The sequence below is a fragment of the Geotrypetes seraphini genome, chromosome 2 (genome assembly GCF_902459505.1).
Source record: "Geotrypetes seraphini chromosome 2, aGeoSer1.1, whole genome shotgun sequence".
Lineage (NCBI taxonomy): Eukaryota > Metazoa > Chordata > Amphibia > Gymnophiona > Dermophiidae > Geotrypetes > Geotrypetes seraphini.
This window is the reverse complement of record NC_047085.1, coordinates 192,381,793-192,407,762: the sequence shown is the minus strand read 5'-3', so window position 1 is coordinate 192,407,762 and position 25,970 is coordinate 192,381,793. Positions and strand designations below refer to the sequence as shown.

At 44.6% G+C, this 25,970-nt stretch overlaps 1 protein-coding gene across 4 annotated transcripts in view; it reads right to left on the bottom strand.

Annotated features, from left to right (window-relative positions):
• The window catches only part of NUP153 (nucleoporin 153), a 310,572-nt gene that overhangs the window by 228,315 nt on the left and 56,287 nt on the right, over positions 1–25,970 (bottom strand). For 3 of the 4 annotated variants that reach the window (XM_033934594.1, XM_033934593.1, XM_033934595.1), the window contains exons 5-9: positions 23,689–23,814; positions 15,720–15,836; positions 9,792–9,836; positions 9,646–9,699; positions 2,247–2,393 (exon numbers count right to left, since the gene is read on the bottom strand). In XM_033934594.1, coding sequence (XP_033790485.1) covers positions 2,247–2,393; positions 9,646–9,699; positions 9,792–9,836; positions 15,720–15,836; positions 23,689–23,814 — 489 coding nt within the window. The remainder of the gene's footprint in view (positions 1–2,246; positions 2,394–9,645; positions 9,700–9,791; positions 9,837–15,719; positions 15,837–23,688; positions 23,815–25,970) is intronic. The other variant, XM_033934596.1, reaches the window with a different exon arrangement.

The following is a 25,970-nucleotide window of genomic DNA, read 5'->3' as shown; positions in this document are numbered from 1 at the left end:
AGTTCACGCTAAAGCCAGGATTCTGTGTTTGAGGGTGGTCCTGTATATCCCACAGAAACTTTGAAATTCTACCAACTCCTTTGTCAATTCCTTCCTCTTTCTACACTATCAGTCGCCAAAATCAAAAATGGAGCAGCAGCTTACTGGTTAGAGCAGCATGCTGAGAACTACCTATCACAAACTAGTAAGAGAAAAATAAATGGCAATTGTTAAAAATATTTTCTGTACAGCCCAAAAATCATTAATATTTGAAGTTTTCAAAAGCAATTCCTGGGTACCAGAGGTCCTCTGCTGAAGCCCTTGCCTGCCTGTTCCCAGTTAATACGGATGGCAAGAACACACCAACACTGTTAGTGGATTGAGAAATGCAGCCATGGGCTTTTCGTGCTGCCCTGCACTTAGGTGCTATCAGTACAGAATGATCAATTTCAAGTCCTTCCCTTTGTCACTAGTTTGCTATCATATCTATCCCTTATTCTCTTCAATTTTGCGCGCCCCCCCCCCCCCCACCCAATTACAACCTGGTAGGCAGGGAAGATTTAGTCTTATAAAAAAGTTCTTGCTTCCCTTTAGACTTCTCTATCCCTTGAATGCATAGATTTTACAGTCAGGAAAACACAGAATGGCATTCAAGTTACACAAAATAACTGAAGTGAAAGAAGAGGATCCCTCCAGTAGTGCTGCCCGATTCACTTCAGGTGAATCGGTTCAAATTGATTAAAAAAAAAAAAAATCAGCCTCCCAATTCGGTGACTGACCCTCCCCCCTCAAGCAGGAGCAGAAGCACTGCCTCTTGCTGGCTGCTGCTGCTTCTGATTTAGAGGGCGAGGGGGGAGGGTCAGTTGGGAAGTGCTGGGGTGTCCAGCTTCCTCCCTGGTCTCCCGCACATCCATTACCTAATTCCAGCAGCGGAGCAGCCTGCAGAGAGGATCGCCTGTGCTAGCGATCTTTGCAGGCTGCCATCGGCCTCCGGAGCTGTCTTCCCTTTGCCGTGGTCCTGCCCCTCCTCTGATGTCAGAGGAAGGACCGCGGCAGAGGGAAGACAGCTCCGGAAGCCGATGGCAGCTGCAAAGATTGCTAGCACCGGCGATGCTCTTTGCAGGCTGTTCCGCTGCTGGAATTAAGTAAAAGTAAAACTGGGAGGTCAGGTGGGAACACGCAGGCCTTCGGGGGGGTGCAGGCCTTCATGGGTGGTGGTGCAGGCCCTCAGGGGGGACGGTGCAGGCCCTCAGGAGGGACGGTGCAGGCCCTCAGGAGGGACGATGCAGGCCCTCAGGGGTGGGAGGCAGGCCTTTGTAGGAGGGGGGCCCTTGTGTACATGGCGGGATGGAGGGAAGGGGGGTTCAAAGAGACGTGCATATGCCGGACTGGGAGGGGGAAGAAATAATGGGTCTAAAAACAGAGGCCAGGGAGAGAGATGGTGTACAATGAGATTTAAGGAGGGAAGGAACAAAAAGAGAGAGAAGTTGGACACAAGGGATGGTGTGGAGGGGGGATAGAGATACTGGATAGAAGGGTAGTTGGGAAGAGAAAGGGAGAGATGATGGAGTGGTGGGAGAGATGCTGGTTGAAAGGGTAGTTGAGAAAAGGTGGATCTGGGGATGGAGACAAAAAAAAAGGACAGATGCCAGACCTCAGGGGGAGGGAAGGGAAACGGAAGGGGAGGACAGAGATGGAAGATGGATGATTAGCAATGAGAAAGAAGAAAACGACAAATGGGCAGGAGACCCTGGCAAGCGAGTTATCAATAGACAACCAGAGCCTGGGACCAAAATGATTTGAATAATGACCAGACACCAAAAGGTAGAAAAAATAATTTTATTTTTTATTTTGTGATTACAATATGTCAGATTTGAAATGTGTATCCTGCCAGCGGTGGTGTTAGACTGCAAACTAGGATTTAACAGAGAGTGGAAATGTATTTTTTGTTTTGTTTACACCACAGCGCCAGAATGGGTAGGAGAGAGCAAAGGGGGTGAAGAGGCTATAAAAGAAACCCACCAGGATGTTTGAAAAAAATACCCAATTGGGCAGTAAAATCAAATTTTTTTTTTCCTGAATCGAGCAGCACTACTCTCCAGAACCTAGGCACCTTAAGGTCAAACATGCAACTCACAGTAACAGAACTGTTCTCACTTACTCCTTGCAGAAAGCAAGTGAGGAAAAGATCGCCCTCCTCTGTGCTGCCAGAAGAGAGTTGCCCAAAATCACATTCTATACACGAGCAGCAGAAAATCATAACTTACTCTGCGTTTTCCCTCTGCTCTTCTACCATTCTTACTAGGTGGAGCAGTTGGTGTCAGGGACGGCTTGATATACATGGAACGGTTTGAAGATACGCTAAGAACCTTTGGAGTCATTAGCTTCTGGACAGGAGGATACTGGGCGTCCACCTTTTGAAAGGACAAAACAATTAAACAATCTGTAAAATGTGACAGGTAAAAAGCCACTAATCAGTAAGTATGGTAGTTAATCCTGGATGCTAACCTGTACTACTCAGTTGCCCCCAACCCTGAATAATGCAAATTATGCACCAATGACAGGCATGCAGTAATCACATTAACTGTACACAGCTCTTCAATTACCAGACTCAGAGAGGAAAGCACTGTGAAAATGACCATATTCAAAATGTTACTGCGGTGTCCTAGGAAAAGCAGCAATCTGAAGAAATGACAGCTCGGATCATTTTAACCTTCTCGTTGTGTGTTCTGTAAAAAGGCAATCTGTAGCAACAGCAGAACACAGAACTCTCATATATATTCTCCTACCAAGGCATCCTACCCCCCTACCCCACCTCCTCAATCCAAACACTGAAGGCAAGGCATGAGCAAACAACTGCTCTCCTTTCACCCAGCAACTGTCTCGTGTCCAATAAGTCTGGACTCCCCCTCACCACAGTGCTTCTTGGGTCTTCCCAATTCACCATAACAGCTGTGACTCCACAAATGAGCTCCATTATCCTACTTTTCACACCATAGCCTGCTATCACTACCTTTACTGCCCACAGCATACCATCAATGCACACAGTGGAGGACAAGAGGCGATAGCATCAAATTGAGGTGCACCACAGACCTCCATTATAAAGGTAATCAACTGATTTTGTATTTTACCCCTACTCTCCCCTTCCCCCCTAAAAAAATCCATTTGATACCATAAGAGTGCTACCAAAACAAATTTCTGCTGGGGGGGGATTCCTACTAGCTTCTAATTTTAAAATAGGGTTAATATTCTAAATTTATAGAAGTTGAAATAAAAAGGTTTGTCCAATTAGCTTTTCAAGATTGCCAGATAAAGTCTGTGGTCTGAACTTTCCCCCTTCTTCAGAGGGTAGATTTTGTGCAGGTAAACTGCTGTTCACATAAAATGTTTCTGAAGAAAGAGAGTAAAGGCTGGAGAAGTTTTAAAGATGTCGTTACACTTTACCCAGTCAGTATTTACCATCTAAAATCACACATCTAACTCTGGAAAGACTGTGAGGATAACTGGATAACGCTTGAAAGCACTTTCAGGCTTTCGCATATGCTGCTATAGTTGCCTTCTTCCTACAATTTAGAAGGGTGGAAACCACTCCATCCAAATAACCTTTATGCACTAGCACTGTATACTCAAGAGCTATGATATAAGACCAAAATGTTCTATATCCTACAGGGCAACTGGACCCTACGTGATCAGCAGAGGATGACATGGAAGTTTGCGACCTTGATCGCTTTGCAGACGCCCCAGGTCTGCATACCACAGTCATCTCGGACAGTCTGGTGCTACTAGAATCACCAGCTCCTGGTGCACCATGATCCTGTGGGGAAGTCTGCCACAGAAGGAAGGGTTGCATCAGGGCATCCAGAACTTTGCTTCCTGGCACATATCTTCAACTGAGGAACCAAGACACCTTCATGCTGGCTGTCCATATGATCAGATCAAATGTTGGGCGCCCCATTGATTCACAATGCAGGTGAAGAATTCCTGAGAGACAGTGACCACTCCCTGGGATTTAGGGTCTTCTGGCTGAGCAAATCTGCTTACACAGTCCACTCCTGCCACTGAGAGTGCCAAGAGACAGGCCTCCGCCCATCAAAACAGCATTTGGGCTTCCAAACGTAGAGCAGTACTTTTTGTACCCTACTGATGATTAATATAGGCTACTGCCATTGCCTTGTCCAAGAATATTCATACTGTTTTGTTCTGCAGCACGCTCCCCAACACTTGAAGCACCAGGCAGATGGCTCGAAGTTCCAAACGGTTGATTGACCATTTCCTCAGAGAAGGGGACCAGAATCCCTGAACTGGACACCCCGTGAAATGTGCACACCAGCCATATAAGCTGGCATCCGTTGTCAGTATCACCCATGCAAATATGCAAAGAGGAACTACTCTGGTGAGAGTCTGGGGCTCCAACCACCAGCCTAGACAGCAAAGAGCTTCCACTGTCCAAGGCAGCTGCTGCTGGAGCACATCCCATGTGTGCACCATCAGGAGAGGAGCACCTCCTGGATTGGATGTGATGCACCCTTGATCAGGGAACTATATCCATGGTCGCAACCATTGATACCAGCTCCTGCAAATAATGCCAGGTCATTGGAGCAGTCTCGCTCTTAAACTCCCATAACTGATGCAGAAGCTTCTCTCTGCGGTCTTCTGGGAGGAACCCTTTGTTTTCCCATGTGTCGAACCAGATTCCCAGGTACTTCAAGATCTGCTTTGGCTCCAGGTGGCTTTTCCAACAGTTGACCAACCAGCCCAGCTTTTGCAGCAGTTGAATCATTCTCTGAACCACTAGTCTGCCTTTGGATTCAGACTGGGCACTTATTAGCCAATTGTCCAGATACAGATGTACTTGTATCCCTGCTCTGCATGGGTGTGCTGCAAACACCACCATTACAATGGTGAAGGTCCATGGCACTGAGGCCAGCCCAAAGGGCAAAGATGTGAACTGAAAGTGTTGTTCCAGCACAAAGAATAAGAAAAATTTCCTGTGCTTTGGAAAAATGGGAATGTGCAGGTAGGCCTCCGTGAAATCCAGGGAGGTGAGAAAATTCCCATGGCACCACTGACGCAATCACCGACCTCACCATCTCCATTTGGAAACAGGGTATTTTGAGAGCCGCATTCATTGCTTTGAGGTCTAGAATTGGTCTCCAATCTTCTGAGCCTCTCCTGGGCACTATGAAGTATATAGAGTATTAACCGGAACCTAGCCTGAGTCATCCTCTGGCATGGGTTCTATGGCTTCTAGAACCAGCAGCCTTTGCACTGTTGCTTGGACTTTGGCCACTTTAGTTTTATTTTTTTCTTTCCCGGCCTCCCAGCTGGAGTGTCTAGAAAAGAGTCTGGGAGGGGGAAAAAAACAACAACTTGAGTTTGTACCCGCTCCTATATTATGTCCAGCACCCAGTTATCTGTGGTATAAGAACATAAGAAGTTGCCGCTGCTGGGTCAGACCAGTGGTCCATCGTGCCCAGCAGTCCACTCCCAGGGTGGCCCCCAGGTCAAAGACCAGTGCCCTGAGACCAGCCTTACCTGCATACGATCTGGTTCAGCAGGAACTTGTCTAACTTTGTTTTGAATCCCTGGAGGGTGTTTTCCCCTACAACAGCCTCCGGAAGAGCGTTCTAGTTTTCCACCACTCTCTGGGTGAAGAAGAACTTCCTTACGTTTGTACGGAATCTGTCCCCTTTTAACTTTAGAGTGCCCTCTCATTCTCCCTACCTAGGAGGGTGAACAACCTGTCTTTATCTACTAAGTCTATTCCCTTCAGCATCTTGAATGTTTCTATCATGTCCCCTCTCAGTCTCCTCTTTTCAAGGGAGAAGAGGCCCAGTTTCTCTAATCTCTCACTGTATGGCAACTCCTTTACCAGTTTAGTCGCTCTTCTCTGGACCCTTTCAAGTAGTACCGTGTCTTTCTTCATGTACGGTGACCAGTGATGGACGCAGTTTTCCAGGTGAGGGCATGCCATGGCCCGGTACAGCAGCATAACCTTCTCTGATCCGTTCGTGATCCCCTTCTTAATCATTCCTAGTATTCTGCTCTCCCTTTTTGCTGCCGCCGCACATTGCATGAATGACTTCATCGATTTGTGGACCAGTACTGAGAACTAGCAATAGCATCTGTAGGTCCGAAAAGTACCACGACCTGACCCCCTAGGGGTTCGAGGTCCGCTGTCCGGTAATGACTTTGGCTTGGGATCCTACACACTAACCATAAGAATATTCAGACCTTTTCCAAAGAGTAAATGTCCCTTAAATGGTAATTTACACAAGCTCACCTTGGAGGAGAAATGTGCCACCCAGTGTCTGATCCATAGCATCCTGCAGGCAGCAGTGGAATAAGCAGACATTTTGTTCATGACTCTGAAAAGGATCATACAGAATATCAGCTACATAATCCACTCCAGAGATTAGAAACTGGTGATCCCTCCGGGCAATTGCCTCTGGATCACAGTGCAACTTGGATTGGTAAGCCTGGGCAAAAAAAAGACACCACTGCAACTGCTTTTAAACCTGAGGCCACGGCCTCGGAGCTGCTTTATTAACAAAATTCAGCCTGCAGTCCTGGGCATCCTTTAATACCATGCTGCTTACACTGAGAAGGGAGAACACTTTCAATGGTAAAATTCAGCATCCATCGGATAAAGCCTTGTTATGGCTTGGGCCACCTGAAGAGTTCCTTCTGGGACTTCCAAATGGTCCATGAGCATATTTGTAATGTCTTGGTGAGAGAGTAAACAGGTGGTTTATGCCTTTATGCTGCATATAAGAGAGCACTATGTAGTAAATGACTGCAGAGTCTCTATCTTCCTGGATGGGATTCCAGGATCACCTGCAAAAGTGCTGAAGGCATGAACAGCCTGCGCACAGTTGTGTCCTGAGATCAGAGGCCTCTACCAGATCTGAATCCAGCCCCCCTAGAGGATCTTGACTGGGAGAGTAGAGGCATTGAAAGAGAGCCCTCTCCAGCCCATTCTTCCTCAGACTGGACCTCCAAGGTCTTGCGCATGAAACTGTCGCTGGGGAACCCCCCTCGGCACCAGCATGGTTGCAATCCCTGAGGGTTTCATGCGGCCCTTATTAATCCTGTAAGTTTCAAACATCATAGTGATGAATGCAGGGGAAACCCCTGTCCAGGACATCCAGACAGCCCCTGCAGACGTTCACGAGCAACTTTCTCTATAAGTACATCACAGGACGTATCGAGTCGGAAGATGATATCTTCTGTCTCATGGGACCCTCAACCACCAGAGAGCATCCGCTGAAAATCAGGGGAGGGAAATTTCATAGCGACTCCAGAAAGTACTTCTTCACCGAGAGAGTGGTGGATCATTGGAATAGACTCCCACTGCAGGTGATTGAGGCCAGCAGCGTGATGGATTTTAAGAGGAAATGGGATACTCACGTGGGATCTCTAAGGAAGTGAACTCTGGGAGGCGGATACTTGGAATGGACAGACTTGGTGGGCTATAGCCCTTTTCTGCCGTCATTTTCTATGTTTCTATGTTTGTGGCCATGCCATGGCTGTGCTTCACTGGAGGACAAACTTGCACTGTTCCCCAGCTCAAACCTGGACTTTTTTCCTGGCCTTCTCACCATTTGGGCATGAACACCCCCCAAGGAACTAGAGGATGCTAAGCTAGTGGCTCCCAGCCCCCACTCCACCCTCAAGCACCATGGAGCATGTGGGACACGGACAAACCTCAGACAGCCATTCATCACAAATATGGCATGAAATCAAGGTATAGGATTTATTGAGTGTATAGGATTTATTGAAATTGGACTACTGTTTGGAATAGATGAAATCAAGGGTATCCTGGCCTGAGAAGTCTATCACGCCTGTTTTTGAGCAAAATCGAGGTGTTTTGAGGCAGATAAAGGCTTTTATTTTCAAATCAGGAAATCCAAGATAGCCGCAGCCGCAACAATTTTAGCACCAAAAATGGCACAGGGGAGCTACACTGGGGTCCAAAAACTAGCGATTTGGGGATTTTAGAGGTGGGGGACCTGACTAACCCTAGAACTCAAAATAGTGAATTTAAGAGACCCCCTCCCCCCAAAAAATTCTGTTTTCATGCTGCCAGCCTGTTACTCACTGCACCATGTTAAGCGCTGAATCTGCAAACAGCTTACAAGGAGAATTTCTGCCTCAACAAATCTGGAATATGAACTGCTTGTGCTTCTTGGGCCCAAACTGGCCAGAGACCTCAACCCCCACTGGACCTCGCGGGAATGAAGCAAGTGGCCCCAATCCTGGAAAAACTGCCACAGAGCCACACTGCCTGCACTCAAACCCACTGCAGATGAACTTGGGACGAGTTCTGCTCCCAAGGCAAAGGTCCCCGAGGCTCTGAATAGGCAGTGTAGAATGTCGAAGTGGGTGAACTGCAAAGCAGTCTGCCCCTTAGAAGCAGATCCTCGACCTCAGAGTCTGCGCTCTCCCCCAGCCAGAGCTGTTCCAAGCTTGGGATCCTTTGCAGCACCGAAAAGCCTTGCAAACAGTCCAAAAAACTGAATATAAAAATAAACATGAGCAGAAAAGACCATCTCCTACCATCTCACTTATAGAGACAACTGAGGAATTGGAGAAAAGACCATGGTGGATGAGAGATAGAGCAAAAGAATGCTAATGAGGCTCTCTACAAGGATTCCCACAAGAAGTGATTAACTACCCACAGGTTCAGGAATAAAGTGTCTGTTGCACTACAACTTGAGTTGAGAACCACTGACTAAAAGAATTCATTTAGCTAGAAAAAAGCAGGGTGGTCAATGTTAACCTTCCTGACAAAATCTAATCAAACAGTACTGACCCTATAACAACTATAAACTGGAGGCAAGGACACAGCTCAAATGTGTCAGCTGAGCTTTGAGCCGTCCATGCATGAAAGCCTGGTTTAACTTTCAGAGTCAGTTTCTGCTCATCAGGATGGCCACCACCATCATGGATGGAAGAGATCTTAGATCCTGTTCAACAAGCAACAACTCTGGTCGACTCAGAGGGAAGCTACAGCCTGCAGACTGTTGCGCAAGAGTATGGCTAGAGAAGCTAGAATTAAAATGAGGATTGTTGTAATTTGTATAGTGCATTCAGGATATATGGAATACTGTAGAGAGACAAAGTAGACAATCCCCAGCTTTTGGAGCTTACAATTTAATCAGGGCACAGAGACCACACTTACAGGTAAAAACAAGTAAGAGGCAAGGAGCTCAAACTGTGAAGCCATGATGAGAGTTGCTTAAACCTCATATGCCAATGGAAGATTTCATCTTCAAGACAAGGGGAAGCTGAACCAGGTAGAATGTGATAAAAGTTAACGGATGAGTAGCTATGTTCAGTGAGAAAGGCAGCAAGTTAAATTGGCAATTTTAAAAGGCTACATAAGAAAATCCATTAATATATTGGGTGGGACGATAAAGTCAGCAAAATTAACATTTTACTCATTTGTTTGAGAACTAATGAATAAAATGTTTTTTGTTTTTTTTACTTTTCTTGCAAGAAATCATTAAGACTATATTCTTAACTCTTTCCCTAGATGGCAGGAATAGCCCTGAAAGCCAGCAAATGCTAGCATAAGAACAATGTTGTTTTAAAAACTGAAAAGAGTACTTACGACACCTCTTCAACCTTTCACCCAAAGCCAAACACTCATCTCCCACTTACCTTTCTCTTCCTTGCCTGAAAGTCTGTGATGTCCAAACTACACCGCTCCAGGGTCTGCAAACACCAGAGAATCAAAGAGTCATTAGTAAAACAGCAACTTAAAAGTACACAGTTTATTCAAAGGAAAATATTAAAGGCCACTTTACCGGTGACAATGGAGAAGATCCAACAGAGGGAATCCTTTTAGCATCCTGATTGAAAAACAATAATACAAAAAAAAAAAAATCAGACCCTGGATTTTAATAGGGCTTCTACTCCTAGATGTTTATAATTGTAGATTTTCTGAGGATAAAAAATATCATCAGTATTTACCGGTAGTTTTGTGTCACAAGCACTATTGTGTCATTTACACAGTGTCAATGTAGAAAAGGCACAAAAGCTGAGTGGTGTATATAAGACAAGCCAGGGGTCAGAGTAGCAGGTTAAGCAATGTTATTGCCTGCTACCGAGTCTGCAATTGGAGATAGACATAGGGGGAAGCCACTGCTTATCCTGGGATTGGAATCTTGCTACTATTTAGGATTCTGACAGGCACCGTTTCCTCTAGGCTGCATACGCTTCCACACAGCTGATGGGTCCAGGACCACCACTTTCCCACATCACTCTATCACCCCTCTGCTGCTGCTTTTCTGAACCGGCGGTGGCAAAGAAAAGTACAGCAATCACAGGACATTCTTTACCATATCTGTGGCTACTGACCCACCACATTCAATATCATGTCTTTTTACGGGGCAAAGCCAAAAGCAACGGACATATATAGGAGGTCCTGCAACCACTGTAATTTAGTTTGCTTCTACTACTGTTGGTTGAGAAAAGCAGCAGCAGCGGTGGGGATGCCAGGGGGGGCAGGCGGTTGGGAGTGAAGAGAGAAAGGTAGACACAGGGAAATTAAGGACTGGATGATATAGAAAGATTAGGTTCTTCTCTCAGCAATCTTTTTTGTAAATGTGTCTAGTGGTCCTGAATGCTAGGGTCTTGAATCTGAACTAGCAAGTTGCTTGCAGAAAACTGTCAATCATGTTTTCAACTCCACCTCCCACCCAGTGAACTGCTCCTGCCCCATCAGTTTGTACAAAAGCAGTCAAGTAGCATTGTAATAAAAGACATAACTGGAAGGAGGAAAACGGGGAAAATTTCCCAACATTTCAATTTTGTTCTGCTCTGTAACAAACATAGTAAATAACATTATAACATCCAAACTTGTGCAACCAGTACTAATTATGTTTAGAGCTCATAGCTACTTGCATGACCTGTATCAAGCAGAGACTTAAGCCAGACTGAATGGTCATGAGAGTTTTCCTAAGCATCAATTTTTTTTATCCTCTCAGCTCTTCTGAGACACACAGAAATTCTTCAAATCTAGACTGATCCTAAAGCAGAAGGCAAGCAAAGCCAAAACACAGGGTGAGGCTTCAGGACATTAAACATCTACAAGAAAGATTACCAAGTTAAGAACCTAATCTTTCTTTCTAGTGAAATGTATCTAGTGTTCCTGAATGCTAAGGATGTATTAAAGCAGTCTAGGGCAGGCTCGCTGAGCCTGCCTTCAAAACAGAGAACCTGAAAGTAGCATTCTGGTTGCTACATCCACCCTACAGAATCTGGTAAAGGTATGAAAGGTAGACCACATAGCTACTCTACAAATCTCCTCAGGAGAGACAGCCCTAGTCTCCGTCCAAGAGGCAGCCACCCTTCTAGTGGAGTGCTCTTTCTTTTTCTTATTATATCCAAACATATTACATGAACAGAATAATACACATACACATACAATGTACTGGTGAATAGGCAGAACTGATGCACTGGTACTCTTCAGCACATGTCCAATGAAAATAATTACACATCTATGTACCCCTCCCCCTCCTGCAACTCAAATAACAGAATGTGTGCAAGCAGGATATCACTAAAATGACATCAATAAAACAACCATTTCAGTGAATCTGCAGACTCAGAGTGAGCTTGTTGCCAAGTGATATATTCGTCCCAGGTCTTACGATAGAGAATAAAATGATTTCTCCAGAGAGCTATCAGCTTAGACATTTGTTGTATATAGTTTACGTTGGCCAGCAACACCAAATGGGCTGGCATCTCCAGCCACTTCCAATGAGATGACAATAAGAGGTGGCTTGCAGTGAAGACTAAATGTACCCATTTCCTCCATCTTGCAGGCAAATCCGAGGGACCAACATTCAGTAAGCAGCATTCCATAGATTTAGGAAAACATTGTCCCAATACATCAGATACAAACTGTACCACCCTGTCCCAGTAATGTTGAGCCTTGGGGCAATGCCACCAAATATGTGCAAAAGTATCTACCGCCCTGCATTCTCTCCAACAAAGGTCAAAGCAGAATTCACCAAGCATTGGATTGTTCACCCACTAATTGCAAATCGGTCGTCCGACCTGTGTATAGGGACAAAAGACTAATCGAACCCCGACTAGTAACTGTTTCCCTCCGAAGTTTCCCTCAGGATAGCTAGCGCTCTGCGATGCAATTTTATCCGGTAAAGCGAATGATTAGAGGTCTTGGGGCCGAAACGATCTCAACCTATTCTCAAACTTTAAATGGGTAAGAAGCCCGGCTCGCTGACTTGGAGCCGGGCGTGGAATGCGAGCCGCCTAGTGGGCCACTTTTTAAGATGGACCGGGGTATAATACCAATGATAGTATAGTTTATATCTGTTTTCTATCATATTGCTAGCAATGGAAACTTTTAAGAAGTTATTGGAAAATTTTTTCCCTATTCTTTTCCTGAATAGTATTTACCAAGAAGTTCTTTCCACTGTCACCTATACTTCAGAGATACCTGGAGATAGGATAATTGCGCATTATAAAGTTTGGCGATGATTTCCCGGCCACTCCCTCCAATAAGGGTCACCTCCAGAGATGGATGGCTCCGTGGATGTCAGATCCCGATGAGCCTTTCTTTTAATAAAATTCTCTATCTGCCTATATGGAATAAGATCCCGGGGAGTTAATCCATATTCATTCACCAAGGTCTCAAATGTAAGTAATTCTCCAGCCTCTAAAAACTGGCCCTGTCAGCAAGCCCTTCTTGGCCCAGCCCCAAAAAACTGGGTCCAGTTCCCCTGGGGTAAATTTGGCACGAAGCATATAGAGTATCTGCCTGAGCCCAAGTCTGTGTCTGGGACTGGCACTATGGCCCGAAGAGCCAGTAGCCATTTTACTGTAGCCCAAACTTTCAGGGCTTTTTCCAGCCAACACGCCAGATAAATTAAAAAGCGGCATGGCAGGAGTACATAAAACACAATTTTGTACCCCTCCCAGATTACATCTAGAACCCAGCAGTCTGTGCAGATCTGAGACATCAACCAAAAGGCTGTAGGTCTGCCCCCTATCTGGGTGAGCTTAGCCTCTGGCCTGGCATCATTGTGCTTTCTTAGTGGCTGGTGAAAAGTGAAAGCCTGAGGCTTGCTGTCTCCTGCCCCTGCTGAATCTCTGACGCGATCCCTGAAAAGATCTCTGTGTCATTTGGCCTCCTGTATATGTAAGGAATCCTCTAGAGCCTTCAATATCCATTAAGGACATGAGGCGACAGTCCATTACACTGACCATCAGGTCATCTAGGCATTTTCCAAATAGCATCTCTGAAAGGGAAACCTGCTTAGTTATGCACTAGAGGTAGCATCTCCTGCCCACTGTTTGATCCAGAGCATCCATTGGTCAGAGATAGCATAGGCCGAAGCCCTGCTCATAACTCTGATAAGATCATACAGATCATCCACAATATAATTCACCCCAGAGAGGAGCATTTGGGGCTCTTCACCATCTACTGCAGTGTATTGCAAACTGTGTGCCGTAGCACACCAGTGTGCTGCAGTACACTGGGGAAGAGGAGAGGTGCCAGCGCTGGATGACTGTCTACAGGACGTGCCTCTCGCGAAGACGTCCTGTAAGCAATCTCCCAACACCGGCACCTTTTTTCTCTGCCAGCCCTTATCTCCAACATGGGTCTTTGTCGGCGCAAGACCCATTTGAAGGGCCTTTGCGCATGACGTCATCACGCTGACGCCAGCGCACTTCCGGGTGTCTCAAGCTGGGGACACTAGGTTTAGTGTGCTCCAACTCGAAAAAGTTTGCGAGATACTGATCTAGTGGGATACTGATCTACTGATCTAGTGAGGACCGAGACAGGTGAGTGTGATGAGCACATGCCACAAAGGAAGATGCAGCTGCCACCCTAATCCCTAGGACCAAACCTTCAAATTGTTGCTTGAGGAACTAGTCCACTTGACAGTCCTGAGCATCCTTTAACATCACCCCTCCTTCACTAGGCAAATCCACTTTCGGCTGAACAAACAGCTGCTGGAAATCTGGTGCCATCGGATACAGCTTGGCCATAGTTTTAGACACTTGAAGAGACCCCTCTGGTGATACCCAGTGGTCAGTGACAAGCTTAGTGATGTCCGGATGCAAGGGAAAAAATGTGGTTGGAGCCACAGAACTGCTCATAACTGAGCATTGAGAAGAGGAAGCTGGCAGGGCTTCCAGCTTTATTTCTTGCAGCGAGGTGGAAATAATGCTCAAAAGTGCGGAGGCCATGAGCAGCCGGAGTACTGTGGGGTCTTCCCCCTGATTCAGGGTTTCCACTCCTTCTTGATCACTGTCCTCCTGCATGGAAGGAGACTCTGCTAGTAAGACTTTATCCTGGGATAAAAGTGGTATGGAATCAGACTTTCCATCCTCCCAGTCTGTGACAGACTGAACCTCCTGGTCCAGATCTGAATTCTGAGCTGGTCAGGGTGCCTGCTGAAGGAAAAACCCCTGCACTACCGTCACTGATGTCCTGCTAACAAACGCCGAGGAACCTTAGCAGCTCAAATAGGCATTCCACATGAGGCTCACAAAATCTGGGGGTTCCGCTGACCCCAGCTCAAGGCATATTACATTCAGGTACAGTACGTATTTTCCTGTCGCTGGAGGGCTTACAAGTTTTGCATCTGAGGGTTACATGACTTGTCTAAGATCTCAAGGAGCATCATTGGGATTTGAAGCCTGACTTCCTTGGTTCTCAACTTGCCTCAAACCATTATGTACTGCTAGCACAGATATGTCCAATATTTGGTAACAGCAGCAAATTAAAGGCTAGCAGAACTGAAGCCTGGTGGCCTTTTGGCATGAATGCATAGCTTTCCCCTTGACCTGGGGAGCTTTTTAGCACCAAAAGCTGCAAAAAAAAAAAAAAACACAACCCCAACACCAAAAAATAAAGAAATATACAGAGCAGAAAGACGCCTTCCAGCTTGCCTGCAAAAGGAAAAACTGAAGAGGGCAGCAGAGCCTTCTATAGGAGGAGGAGGAGTTGAAAACCTGGTGCTCGTGAGAATGGGGAGAAAACCCCACAGTCCAGAATCACATACATATGCACTAGAAATATATATCTATATACATACACACATACTCGTATATACAAATATATACATATACAAAGTTTGGTTAATATGGGAACCTTAAATATAGAATTTGCCATTTAGAGCATGTAGTATAGTGCTTATGGAGATCGTAGGGAGCACAAGATATTATGTATGTAATATGTAAACCGCATAGTTGTATGCGGTATATAAATTAAAAAAAATAAATAAATATAGTTTTGTAAAGGATTTAATAATTAATTTAACTGTTTTAACGGAGTGGTATTTTTTTTTCTTTTTCAGGAAGAAGGGATTATGGATAATGTAATGGAAAGTTGTAAGACAAAAGGCTTCTCATGGTTGTTAGGATTTGGTTCTAGTATCAAAGGAGGGGGGAATTATTAATGGGCTTGGATGGGTGGGGAGGAAGTTCTGGTTGCAGTTATATCCTTTGTTATTGCACATGTTTATTCATCACTGATATTTGGCTTCATTTCATACAGCATTTGTTATATATGGTAATGTAGGAATGGGGGAGTTGTAAGGAGGACTAAAACTGTAAAATTAAACACTATTATTAGCATATGTATGCTTTTATTGTTTTTTGATGGGGGTTTTCAATAAAAACTGTTTAAACATATATTCATACACACACAGTATGTGCAAGCAATATTTACAAGACACACAAAAGATACATGAACTCACTGCTAAGGGACTTGACATCTTCTCCAAAGACTGCAAAATCCGACGTGCTGTTGAACTGGTCACACCATAGGTTTGTGTGCTGGCTTGTTTTGCCTTTACCTGTCTTCTTAAAGGTGCCTTAAAAGAACGAAATAGGTGACAAACAAATATTGTACTAATTCCCCAAATTAAGAAAAAATAATCATCAAAGCAAACATGCAATTAATTCTAAAACACTACACTGACAGAGATAAAAAGCTGAACGCAATGAAAAAGTTTAATTGGGAGTCCAATGAATGTGGCACTGGATACACAGTAATCAACAAGCAGGTTCTACCCTTTCTTTCTCTTTTCCTCTAAAGGGAAAGCAAGCATCAACTATCCTGGCAGGGGTTAGAGGTGGCTGAGCAGCAAGGAAAAGCCTCAGACACTGCAGCAAAGTCATCTCTTCAAGCTGTCGAAAACTCAAAAAGTTTGAATGGAAACAGAACTCACTTGGGCAACTCTACAGCTATTTTTCCTTCAGCTGGAAATGATCTGCCTTGTTTGAAGTCTAAATTCACTTAAGGAACAATCTAACAAACAGATCATTGCTGGCTACCCAAGCCAAGGCAGCACATGGATACTAAGGCAAAGAAAACTTGCAAAGAGAGCCAAATTAGTTGAATGAAAGGGGAAGGCAGAGTACACCAAGAAACTGAATGCAGGCTTCTGGCGTCACATCCTGTCTGAGCTGGAAATAACAGCATGAAGAAAATGCTGAGTCAAAAATAAATTATCCTGAAAACCTTTAACATTTACTAATGAGAATGTACCAATGTCATAAAGGCAGAGCAAAATGCCACATTCTTGGCAGATGTAGGTCCCTTCTGCGACTCACAGGGTTAACGTACTCTGGTCTATGAGGAACACAAACAGGCCCCAATTCCAGGAAAATAACAATGAACACTCCTCATGGCATGAATATGCAGTCATTCTAAATTCAGAGGCAGCAGCTCATACAACATTAGTGGCAACTCTCTATTCCCCCCCCCCCCACCCCCCAGCATTTTATAACATGAGTCAGAATGTATTCTAGCTTCAATCATATGCACTGAGCAAATAACCGATAGCAAGCTGCAGACCACCACACAAGGTGCGCGCATGCGAACATACAGCTAACTGACCCTGCTCTGTCACTTGGAGCCCTGATGAGCACACGGCAGGTGCACCTAGAGCTAGCACACAGCAACAAGGCAGAAGTAGTGATCACAAAAATGGCTGCCACTGCACAGTTCTACACAGACCAGTCATTCTTGTCCTTAATCCAGCTTTAAACGCAAGCTTTCCAAACTGAGTGAGCTTCCCCCTCTCTAAACCATGCTATTTTATCCCAGATGATAGTACACCACCACATCCACAAGGTGGGGCTCAGCTGCTGTTTATTACCTGTGCTGTCTAGTACTGTCAATTGCATATGCCCACTCCTTCAGGGCCAGTCCCAAAAAATTGAACACATGGCAGGGAGGGGGCGAGGTGCTGCATATTCTCAAAAACAGAACATTAAGAACCTCACCCCTTCCTCAACAACCCATCACCTTTCACATCTCCACCACCATTTAAAACATACGAGAGCCAAGGTACAGAGAAGGAGGGAAGAAAGAGCAGAACCAACATCCAGAATTTTAAGAAAAACTAGGAAGTCTGTGTCCGATATTCAAATGAACATGTACATTTAGCGGCAACCATTAAATATGTCTGGATTTTCAATGGCAATACCCAGATGTTGGAGAAAATCCTTCAAACCACCTTGGTGCTCTCTAAACAGTTGAAAGGGAGCCTAGATGGAATAACTGGCTAAGAACATAAGAACTGCCATCTCCGGATCAGACCTTCGGTCCATCAAGTCCGGCGATCCACACACGCGGAGGCCAAGCCAGGTGTACACCTGGCGTAATTTTAGTCACCCATATCCCTCTATGCCTCTCGTAAGGAGGCATAGAGGGATATCACACTTAGGTACTTAGCCACTAAATCTACAGCTAAATGCTTTAACTTAGACCAGGCAAACAAATCCGTAGCTAAATACCACCAGTATTCATTACCTAATATCATATAGCTGCCAGTGGTGATCACATTCTATGCACATTCAGTGCCGCTGCCTATCTGTATAGTAATGCTGAATATGGAATGAATATTTCCAATTCTCTGTTCTTCCCTTTGGTCTAGTAACAGCTCCACAAACCTTTACCAAGGTGATGGGTGTTGTGGCCGCACACCTACGCAAGGCAGGCATTCAGGTGCATCCTTACCTGGATAATTGGCAGCTTTTAAATCCAGAATTGGTCTCCAGTCTTTTGGGCACAATGAAGTATATGGAGTATCCTATTCTCCTTGGGGTACGGGCTCTAGAGCTCCTAGAGACCACCTTGAGAGGAGTAACTCCTGAAGCGGGCAAAAGTGCGCTCTTGCCCAGGGAACCACATCTATTGTGGCTACCATGGATCTCAGTAGTTGAAGATTCTGCCAAGCTGTGGGGACCTGCAAGCCATGAATCTCCCGAATTTGCCTGAGTCTGGATCTACTGACTCTTCCTGAAGTTGACTACCAAGGCTCTACCACTGTCACTCCCTCATTCTTCGAGGGTGCTCTTATGAGCCAATCGTCCAGGTAAGGATGCCTTGCGGAGGTATGCGGCCACAACTCCCATCACCTTGGTAAAGGTTTGTGGAGCTGTTGCTAGGCCAAAGGAACGAGCAGAGAATTAGAAATTGCTCCCAAGGATATGGACTCTGAGCTCTTGAGAACTACTGTCATTATGCCATTGTACAGGGCCATGGTGAGACCTCATCTGGAATACTGCGTGCAATTCTGGAAGCCACACTACCGCAAAGACGTGCAGAGGGTCGAGTCGGTCCAAAGAATGGCCACCAGAATGGTCTCAGGGCTTAAAGGTCTCCCGTACGAAGCAAGACTAGACAATTTGCAGCTCTACACTCTAGAGGAGCGCAGGGAGAGGGGAGACATGATTGAGACGTTTAAATACATCACCGGACGTATAGAAGTGGAAGATGACATCTTCCTTCTTAGAGGCCCCTCAACCACAAGAGGGCACCCGCTCAAACTCAGGGGCGGAAAGTTTCACGGCGACACCAGGAAGTATTTCTTCACGGAGCGAGTGATTGATCGGTGGAACGGGCTTCCAGTGCAGGTGATCGAGGCAAGCAGCGTGCCAGATTTTAAGAATAAATGGGACGCCCATGTGGGATCCCTAAGAGGGTCAGGGCAAAACACTAGCTAATCTTAAGGGGAGGGTCTATAGTGGGCAGACTTGATGGGCCTTGGCCCTTTTCTGCCGTCATCTTTCTATGTTTCTATGTTACTGATGCAAACTGACCACACAGGAATCATGCAAGGCATGTCATGCCTGAGCCCTGAGAGTCTGTATCTTCTAGCTGTCAGAGATACCCCGGAGTGACCAGGATCTTCTGCAGCACCAAAAGCCTCTGACTGGATAATGAAAAAAATTGAGAAAAAAATAAAGATTAAACTTGAGCAGAACAGACAGGTTTCCTACGCCCTGCTTGTAGAGTAAGACTGAGGTGAGGGGGGACTCATACCAGAGTGATGGGAGTTGGAACATGAAAACAATCAGTGGGCTCTCTACAACCCTTGCAACTAGTGGGGGTTAAAACCCGATGATCAAGACTACCAGTCCTGTTGCACAACAAACTAAATTCATAGGCACTCATTACTCCCAAACAGGCCGCTGGCTTGATGCAAATGCATTTGTAGTCTGTACCATGATGAGATCTTGTTTTCTCCAATATATGCTGAATAACTCATGATAAATGACATTCAAGTCTGTTTTTGTCTTTTTATCCTGAATAAAATATAAGCCCTACACAGAAGAGACTGTCACTTATAAGTATCTGCAGAGCACTGAGCACATCTAGTAAGCATTACAGAAGTAGTAGATGTAAGTTACATACACAGAACCTCAGAATATCTCAAATTCAACAAATTAATGGAAATTCTTTTAAAACAGGGAATAGTAAAGTTTTTTCTTAGGCTTCCGCAGCTGGCGTCATGTTTGTTGCAGTTGTTAGAGTCTCGCTGCATCTGGGTAGGTAAACGACATTTCAGCCATAACACCCTGAAGAAAGCTGAAGCACGATGACTGAAATGTTAGTTCTACCTACCCAGACGCGGCAAGTCCTGAACTGCAACAATCGGAGAATAGTGAAGTTTCTGGAATCCATTGGATTACAGCAGTATTGCTCAACTCAGTCCTGGAGTACCCCATTGCTAGTCAGGCTTTGAGGATATTCACAATGAATATGCATGAGATTGATTGGCATACACTGGCTCCATGGTATACAAATCTTTTCCATGCATATTTACGGTGGATATCCTGAAAACCTGACAGGCAAGGGGGTACTCCAGGACTGACTGACTTGAGAAACACTAGATTACAGGACCTGAGACAATATGGATTCACTAGAGGCAGGTCTTCTCAGACAAAGTTGATCGGTTTCTTTGAATGGATAGAGGGAGTGCACTGGATGTGGTATATTTAGATTTTAGCAAAGCCTTTGACAGTGTTCCACACAAGCATCTAATAAATAAACTGAGTGCACTTATGATGGGCCTCAAAGTGACAGACTGGATGAGTGAAAGGTGACAGAAGAGATCGCTCTGAGGAAAGGGTCATTACCAGTGGTGTGCCTCAAGGTTCTGTTCTCGGGCCTGTTCTTTTTAACATTTTTGTAAGCAATATTGATGAAGGGCTGTCTGGTAAGATTTGTCTCTCTGTGGATGATACAAAAACCTGAAATAGAGTAGATATCCCAGATGGTGTGAAAAACATGAGGAAGGACCTAGTGAAGCTTGAGAAATGGTCTGAAATTTGACAGCCTAGATTTAATGCTAAGAAATGCAAGGTTATGCATTTCCTGAGGGAACGGTACATTTTAGAGGGGTGAAGAACTTTTGTGCATGAAAGAAGAACGGGGCTTGGGTGTGATAATGTGATGATCTTTAGGTGGCCAAACAGTTAGGAAAGGTGATGGTGAAAGCAAGAAGGATGCTAGGGTGTTTAGGGAGAGGTATGGCCAATAGGAAAAAGGAGGTATTGACTCTAGTGAGACCTCATTTAGAATACTGTGTACAATTCTGATGACCTCACCTTCAAACAGATATAAAAAGGATGGAGTCAATCTAGAGGAACGCTACTAAAATCGTTGATGGTCATTATAAGGCATATGGGGACAGATTCAAAGATCTCAATATATATATATATACTGTGGAGTAAAGGCGAGAGAAGGGAAATATAATAGACATTTAAATACCTATGTGGCATAAATATGCATGAGGTCAGTCTCTTTCAATCAAAAGGAAACTCCAGAGTGAGGGCATAAGATGAAGTTCAGGCGACAGGCTCAGAATTAATCTAATGAAATACAGTCAAACCTCGGTTTGCGAGTGTTTTGCAAGACGAGCAAAACATTCTCACAAATCATGACTTGCAAACCGAGCGCTGATTCGATTTGCAAGCATCCCCCTCCTCCTGAGAACCAGCATCGCTTCCCCGCACGAACCAGCACCCCCCTGCCCACCCGAACAGAAGCCTTACCCCATCTGTCACCGGCATGCAGCCCACAGGATATGCCGGTGAACGAAGATCCTTCCTGTTGCCTGGGCTTTGAGCATCTGCGCATGCTCAAGGCCTTCTGGCTCTTGCTCTCTCCGAGAATCTCGGAGAGAGCACGACACGTCGCTCACCGGCACGTCCTGGGGATGTGTGCCGGTGCCAGATGGGGTAAGGCTTCTGTTTGGGCTGGCATGGGATGCCAGTTCGCAGTTCGTGAGTGGGGGGGGGGAGCAGCGCCACTGGCCTCAGGAGAGTGGGAACGAATCAAGCGAGTTTCCCTTACTTCCTAAGGGGAAACTCGCTTTGATATACAAATAATTTGGTTTCCGAGCATGCTTTTGGAACAAATTATGCTCGTAAACCAAGGTTCCACTGTACTTTTTTTTTTTTTTTTTAACATGAAATAGTCTCTCGGTAGAGGTGATGGAGCAAAGACTGTGTCTGAACTGAAGAAAGCATAGGATAGGCACATGGAATCTCTTAGGGAGAAGATAAGATAGTGGAAGCTGTGGAAGGGCCGACTGGATGGGCCATTTGGTCTTTATCTGCCATCGTATTTCTAGCTTCTGAGGCACCCCTGTCCTTCAAATAAAAGAAAGTGTTTTTTCATTTCTATTCGACACAATACTCCTTAAAGGAATTCGATGTAACTGTACATTGCATAATTTGCCAGGAGGAAGTAGTAGCAACTGCAGCCACAGTGGCAAATCACATGGCTCTTCACATCCTGATCATGGCCAACAAGAGGAGATCAGCAACACACTGGGCTACGTTGTCTTCTGCCACTCTGAGTTTGACTACTCATCCTGGACACTATACAACAGGGGTGTCCAACCTGCGGCCCAGTGAAGTTTTTTGTGCAGCCCCGGTCGAGGGCGCTGCAGTGTTTTCTTCTGCTGCCCCCGGGTGTTTACCGTCTTGCCGGCTCCTTCCTCTGTCTTGCTGCAGCGTTTGCCCAGCGAAGCCAAAAGGTTGGACACCCCTGCTATACAGCTTTATGACCCAAACAGCACTCCAACTCGAGGCTGCAGAAGACAATATGGCCCAATGAACAGCTGCTCTTCCTGTGTGATTAGTTCAGCATGGGACAGTAATTCTCAACACTATCCTAGGGACACACCTAGCCAATCAGGTTTTCAGATACCTACAATGAATATGCATGAGATATTTACACCAATAGATGCAGTGCTTGCAAATTTATCTCAAGCATATGCATCCTAAAAACCCGAGGGCTGCATTGAAAATCTGGAGTTCATTTTTTTATATATCTTTATTAATTTTCAAAATTAACACAGAGTGCCATGAATTTTACAAACAATAATCAACATAAACACTTAAATTCCATCAATAACAATATAGAAGAAAAATATCCCATCCCTTCCATCCAACAGTTCAATCAAAAAATAAGCTAAAAGATATCCCCCACCCACCCACCCAGCCCTGTCCTGGATATGCATAAAAATAAACAAAAAATTAAATAGACAATTATGTTGAATTAACAAAGGATGTCAATAGGCCTCATACCAGGGAGAAGGAGGGAGAAGGAGAAGAGAAGAAACTGTGAAACTAGAGCTAGGGGGGAGAGAGAGTATAGGAGGACAGAGAGCCGAGAGAACACAGGAGCAGAAGAAGGGAGGGAGAAGATGAGGGAATGGGGACAGAGAAAGTTGAGGGTGGAATCTGATGGCAGAAGTGGAAGGGTCGGTCAAGCCAGAATGCTGGGGGGTGGGAGGGGGGAGAAGAGAAAGGATTTCAGACCTGAGGGAGGACGTGGTGTGTGAGATGGGGAGGGGAAATTAGGGGAGAGGCCAAACTGGCATTAAACATTACACGTGTGCAGTATTTAAAATTTTGTGCATATAATTTTCAACATTTTTGCATAAATTGCCCCAGAAGTGACACAGCAGGAGAGCTCATTGAAGCTCTTCTCTTTGCCTCTCCTAGTCCTTAATTCTCTAATACAGGGGACAAATTTGTGGACCAGATTTTGATACTAATCATCTGCTGCAATGTGCATGTATGCTCACACAGGACTCAGACTGGAGTTATATCCAAACAGCTCCATGTTTGTTAAAGGGCAATGGAAGACTCTCCTGCATCACGTGCACAGTATCCAAATTTGAACCCATACTGTCAGCATGAGGACAGATTCCACAGTCAAACAAATTTATCAGAAACCAACTCCTTAGCAAAAGCATTCTTTAGTTCAAATTATTACTTTAATGAAACAACAACAGACTGTGATAGAGAACTGTAATGACATATTACTGGGGTTTTTTAATTTACCAACTGTCAATCTGCAATCCAATAGCAGTTCCAATGGTGTGGAGCAGTCTCTGACCAAAGAATGTCTCTTACCTGATAAGGGGTGCTCCGGATTTTAGACGTCCTTGTTGCAGCTGCACCTCCATATGTGGTTTTGCCTGGATAAAATGGAGAATCTCCAAGCTGGCTGTTCTTGAGTACTGCAGCATTACCAAGTGACTGCAACGAAGCAGCATACCAGCTTCTCAGACAACAGGCACATGGAAGTTTAGCATGAAAACACTTTCACAAAGATCACACAACTAGGACCAGCTATCAGTCCACAAAGCTCCTGAATACTCTGCTTGAAACACTGACATACCTATTAAATTCTTGAGACACGTTACCAAAAGTCTGGAAGCAAGCATTAGAAATACACAACAAACTTTTTTTGGCTTGAAAGTCATTCAGTATGGTCCAAAGTCTGCCCTGCACCCAACCCTACCTTCAATTCACCAGGGCCTCAAGCCTGACCTGTCTAAAACTGAATTCCAAACCAGAAGTCATGCACCAGTTAAATTCAAGGTGTCATGCAGGAAACAAAGTAAAATATCCAGACTGCCGAAATAGAACCTCACCACAAGACACATCCATATTTCCCATCAGTGGCATGCAACCACCTGTGGCTGTAGTGGAGGATTAATTTTCAGTGAGCCAATTCTATTATGTTTTAAGTTACAAGAGGACTTCAAAAACTGCATCATAAGCAAACCTTAACAGTTCTGTTACATGCATCTTGGGTTTCCAACAGGGCTGTGAAGTTGAAGTCATTGAGTCACAGTCAAGCAATTTTAGGTCAAGTCAGTCAATAAAATGTACCATCTATAGCTTCAAAATAAAAAGCTTACAAAAATGTATTGAATATTTTCATTTAACATTTCTTTTGTTCAGTTTCTTTGTTCAAACTTCAAATAAATATATATTTTTGGTCTATTAGTCCTAATTTTGTAGATAGTTCTGTTTCAGTAATTAATCACATTTCTAGTAGGAATCAGTTAGTCAGTAGAAAAATAGAGTTCGAGTCAAAAGTTTGGCGTACCAACTACACAACAACAAAACAAACTGTGAATGAAACACAATGTGACTTTCCTTTATTTCTTCAATCAATGTTAAGAAAATGTCCACATCAACCGTATTAAAAACTAACGGGTTGTTGGATTGCTCCTTTTTCTGTGGAACACTGGGTCTTCTTGCTTTTGCTTCTCACAGTTTGACGTACCAACTACACAGCCCTGGTTACCAATGAAATTCACAAAACACATAGGGACCACATAGTGAAAGATCCTGTTTTACCAGTGGCTTTTCCAGAGGTGGGGGTAATCTCAACACAAGACCTTCAGCCTGAATTAAACCTGTAATGTCACCAGCATTACTCGATATGCCAAGCCTTATTGCACACAGCAGCTTAAGATCCAATCTTCACATTTAAGCAGGAACCTCTTCCTGACCAGGCAGTTAAAGTACTGGCAATTAATTTCAATCAATTTTTGTTGGTGAACACAACAAACAGCTTCACACCAGCATTATACGACAATAGAGGAGAACCTATTGTTTTGCTCAAGATTGCAGTTTGTCCTGTATGACTCTAAGTGCCCTATTCTAGAAGGGATTGCTGCTTTCTGATTCAAATTGAAAGAATAGGTTCTTACCTTGCTATTCTTCTTTCAGATAGAAGATACAGGATTCCAAACACTAAGTGTTACTTCCTATTAGTCGCGAATCTGCAGAAGGGTATCATTTTAAATCTCTTAACTCCTCCCCTTCTGCAGTGGAGAACTGCTCCTTCTTCAGTTGGTACCAAAGCAATCCAAACTCCACTGCTCTGCAACTTATGATAAAAGAACAATGATTAATAAAAACACTGAACAACAATTATGTGCATGAGTAGCTAAGAACCAACCTGCTAAGTGCAACTAGAAGGAAACCCACATCCCTCCCCCAAAAGGAGAAAGGGAAAAGGGGCCCCCCATATTTCTAAAATATTGTCTCTGTTAAATCTTAGATACAGAAGAGGTCCCAAAGGACATTGGCAACATCCGAGGGAGAAATAAGGTAAATCAAAAGCTCCGACAGGGTGGGGCATACAGAATCCTATGTTTTCTATCTGAAAGAAGATTAGCAAAGTAAGAACTTAATCTTTCATTCAGTAATAAAGACATAGGATTTTGTACAGTACCAAAAAAGTGCCAGATGTTGAGGGAGGGACAGAAAAGCCTGCCCGCAATAACAATGACCCAAAAGCAGCATACTTTCAAGCTGCCACATCTACTCTGTAGAACTTTGCAAAAGAGTGAAAACCATGTAGCTGCTCTACAAATCTCCTCAGACGAGATTTC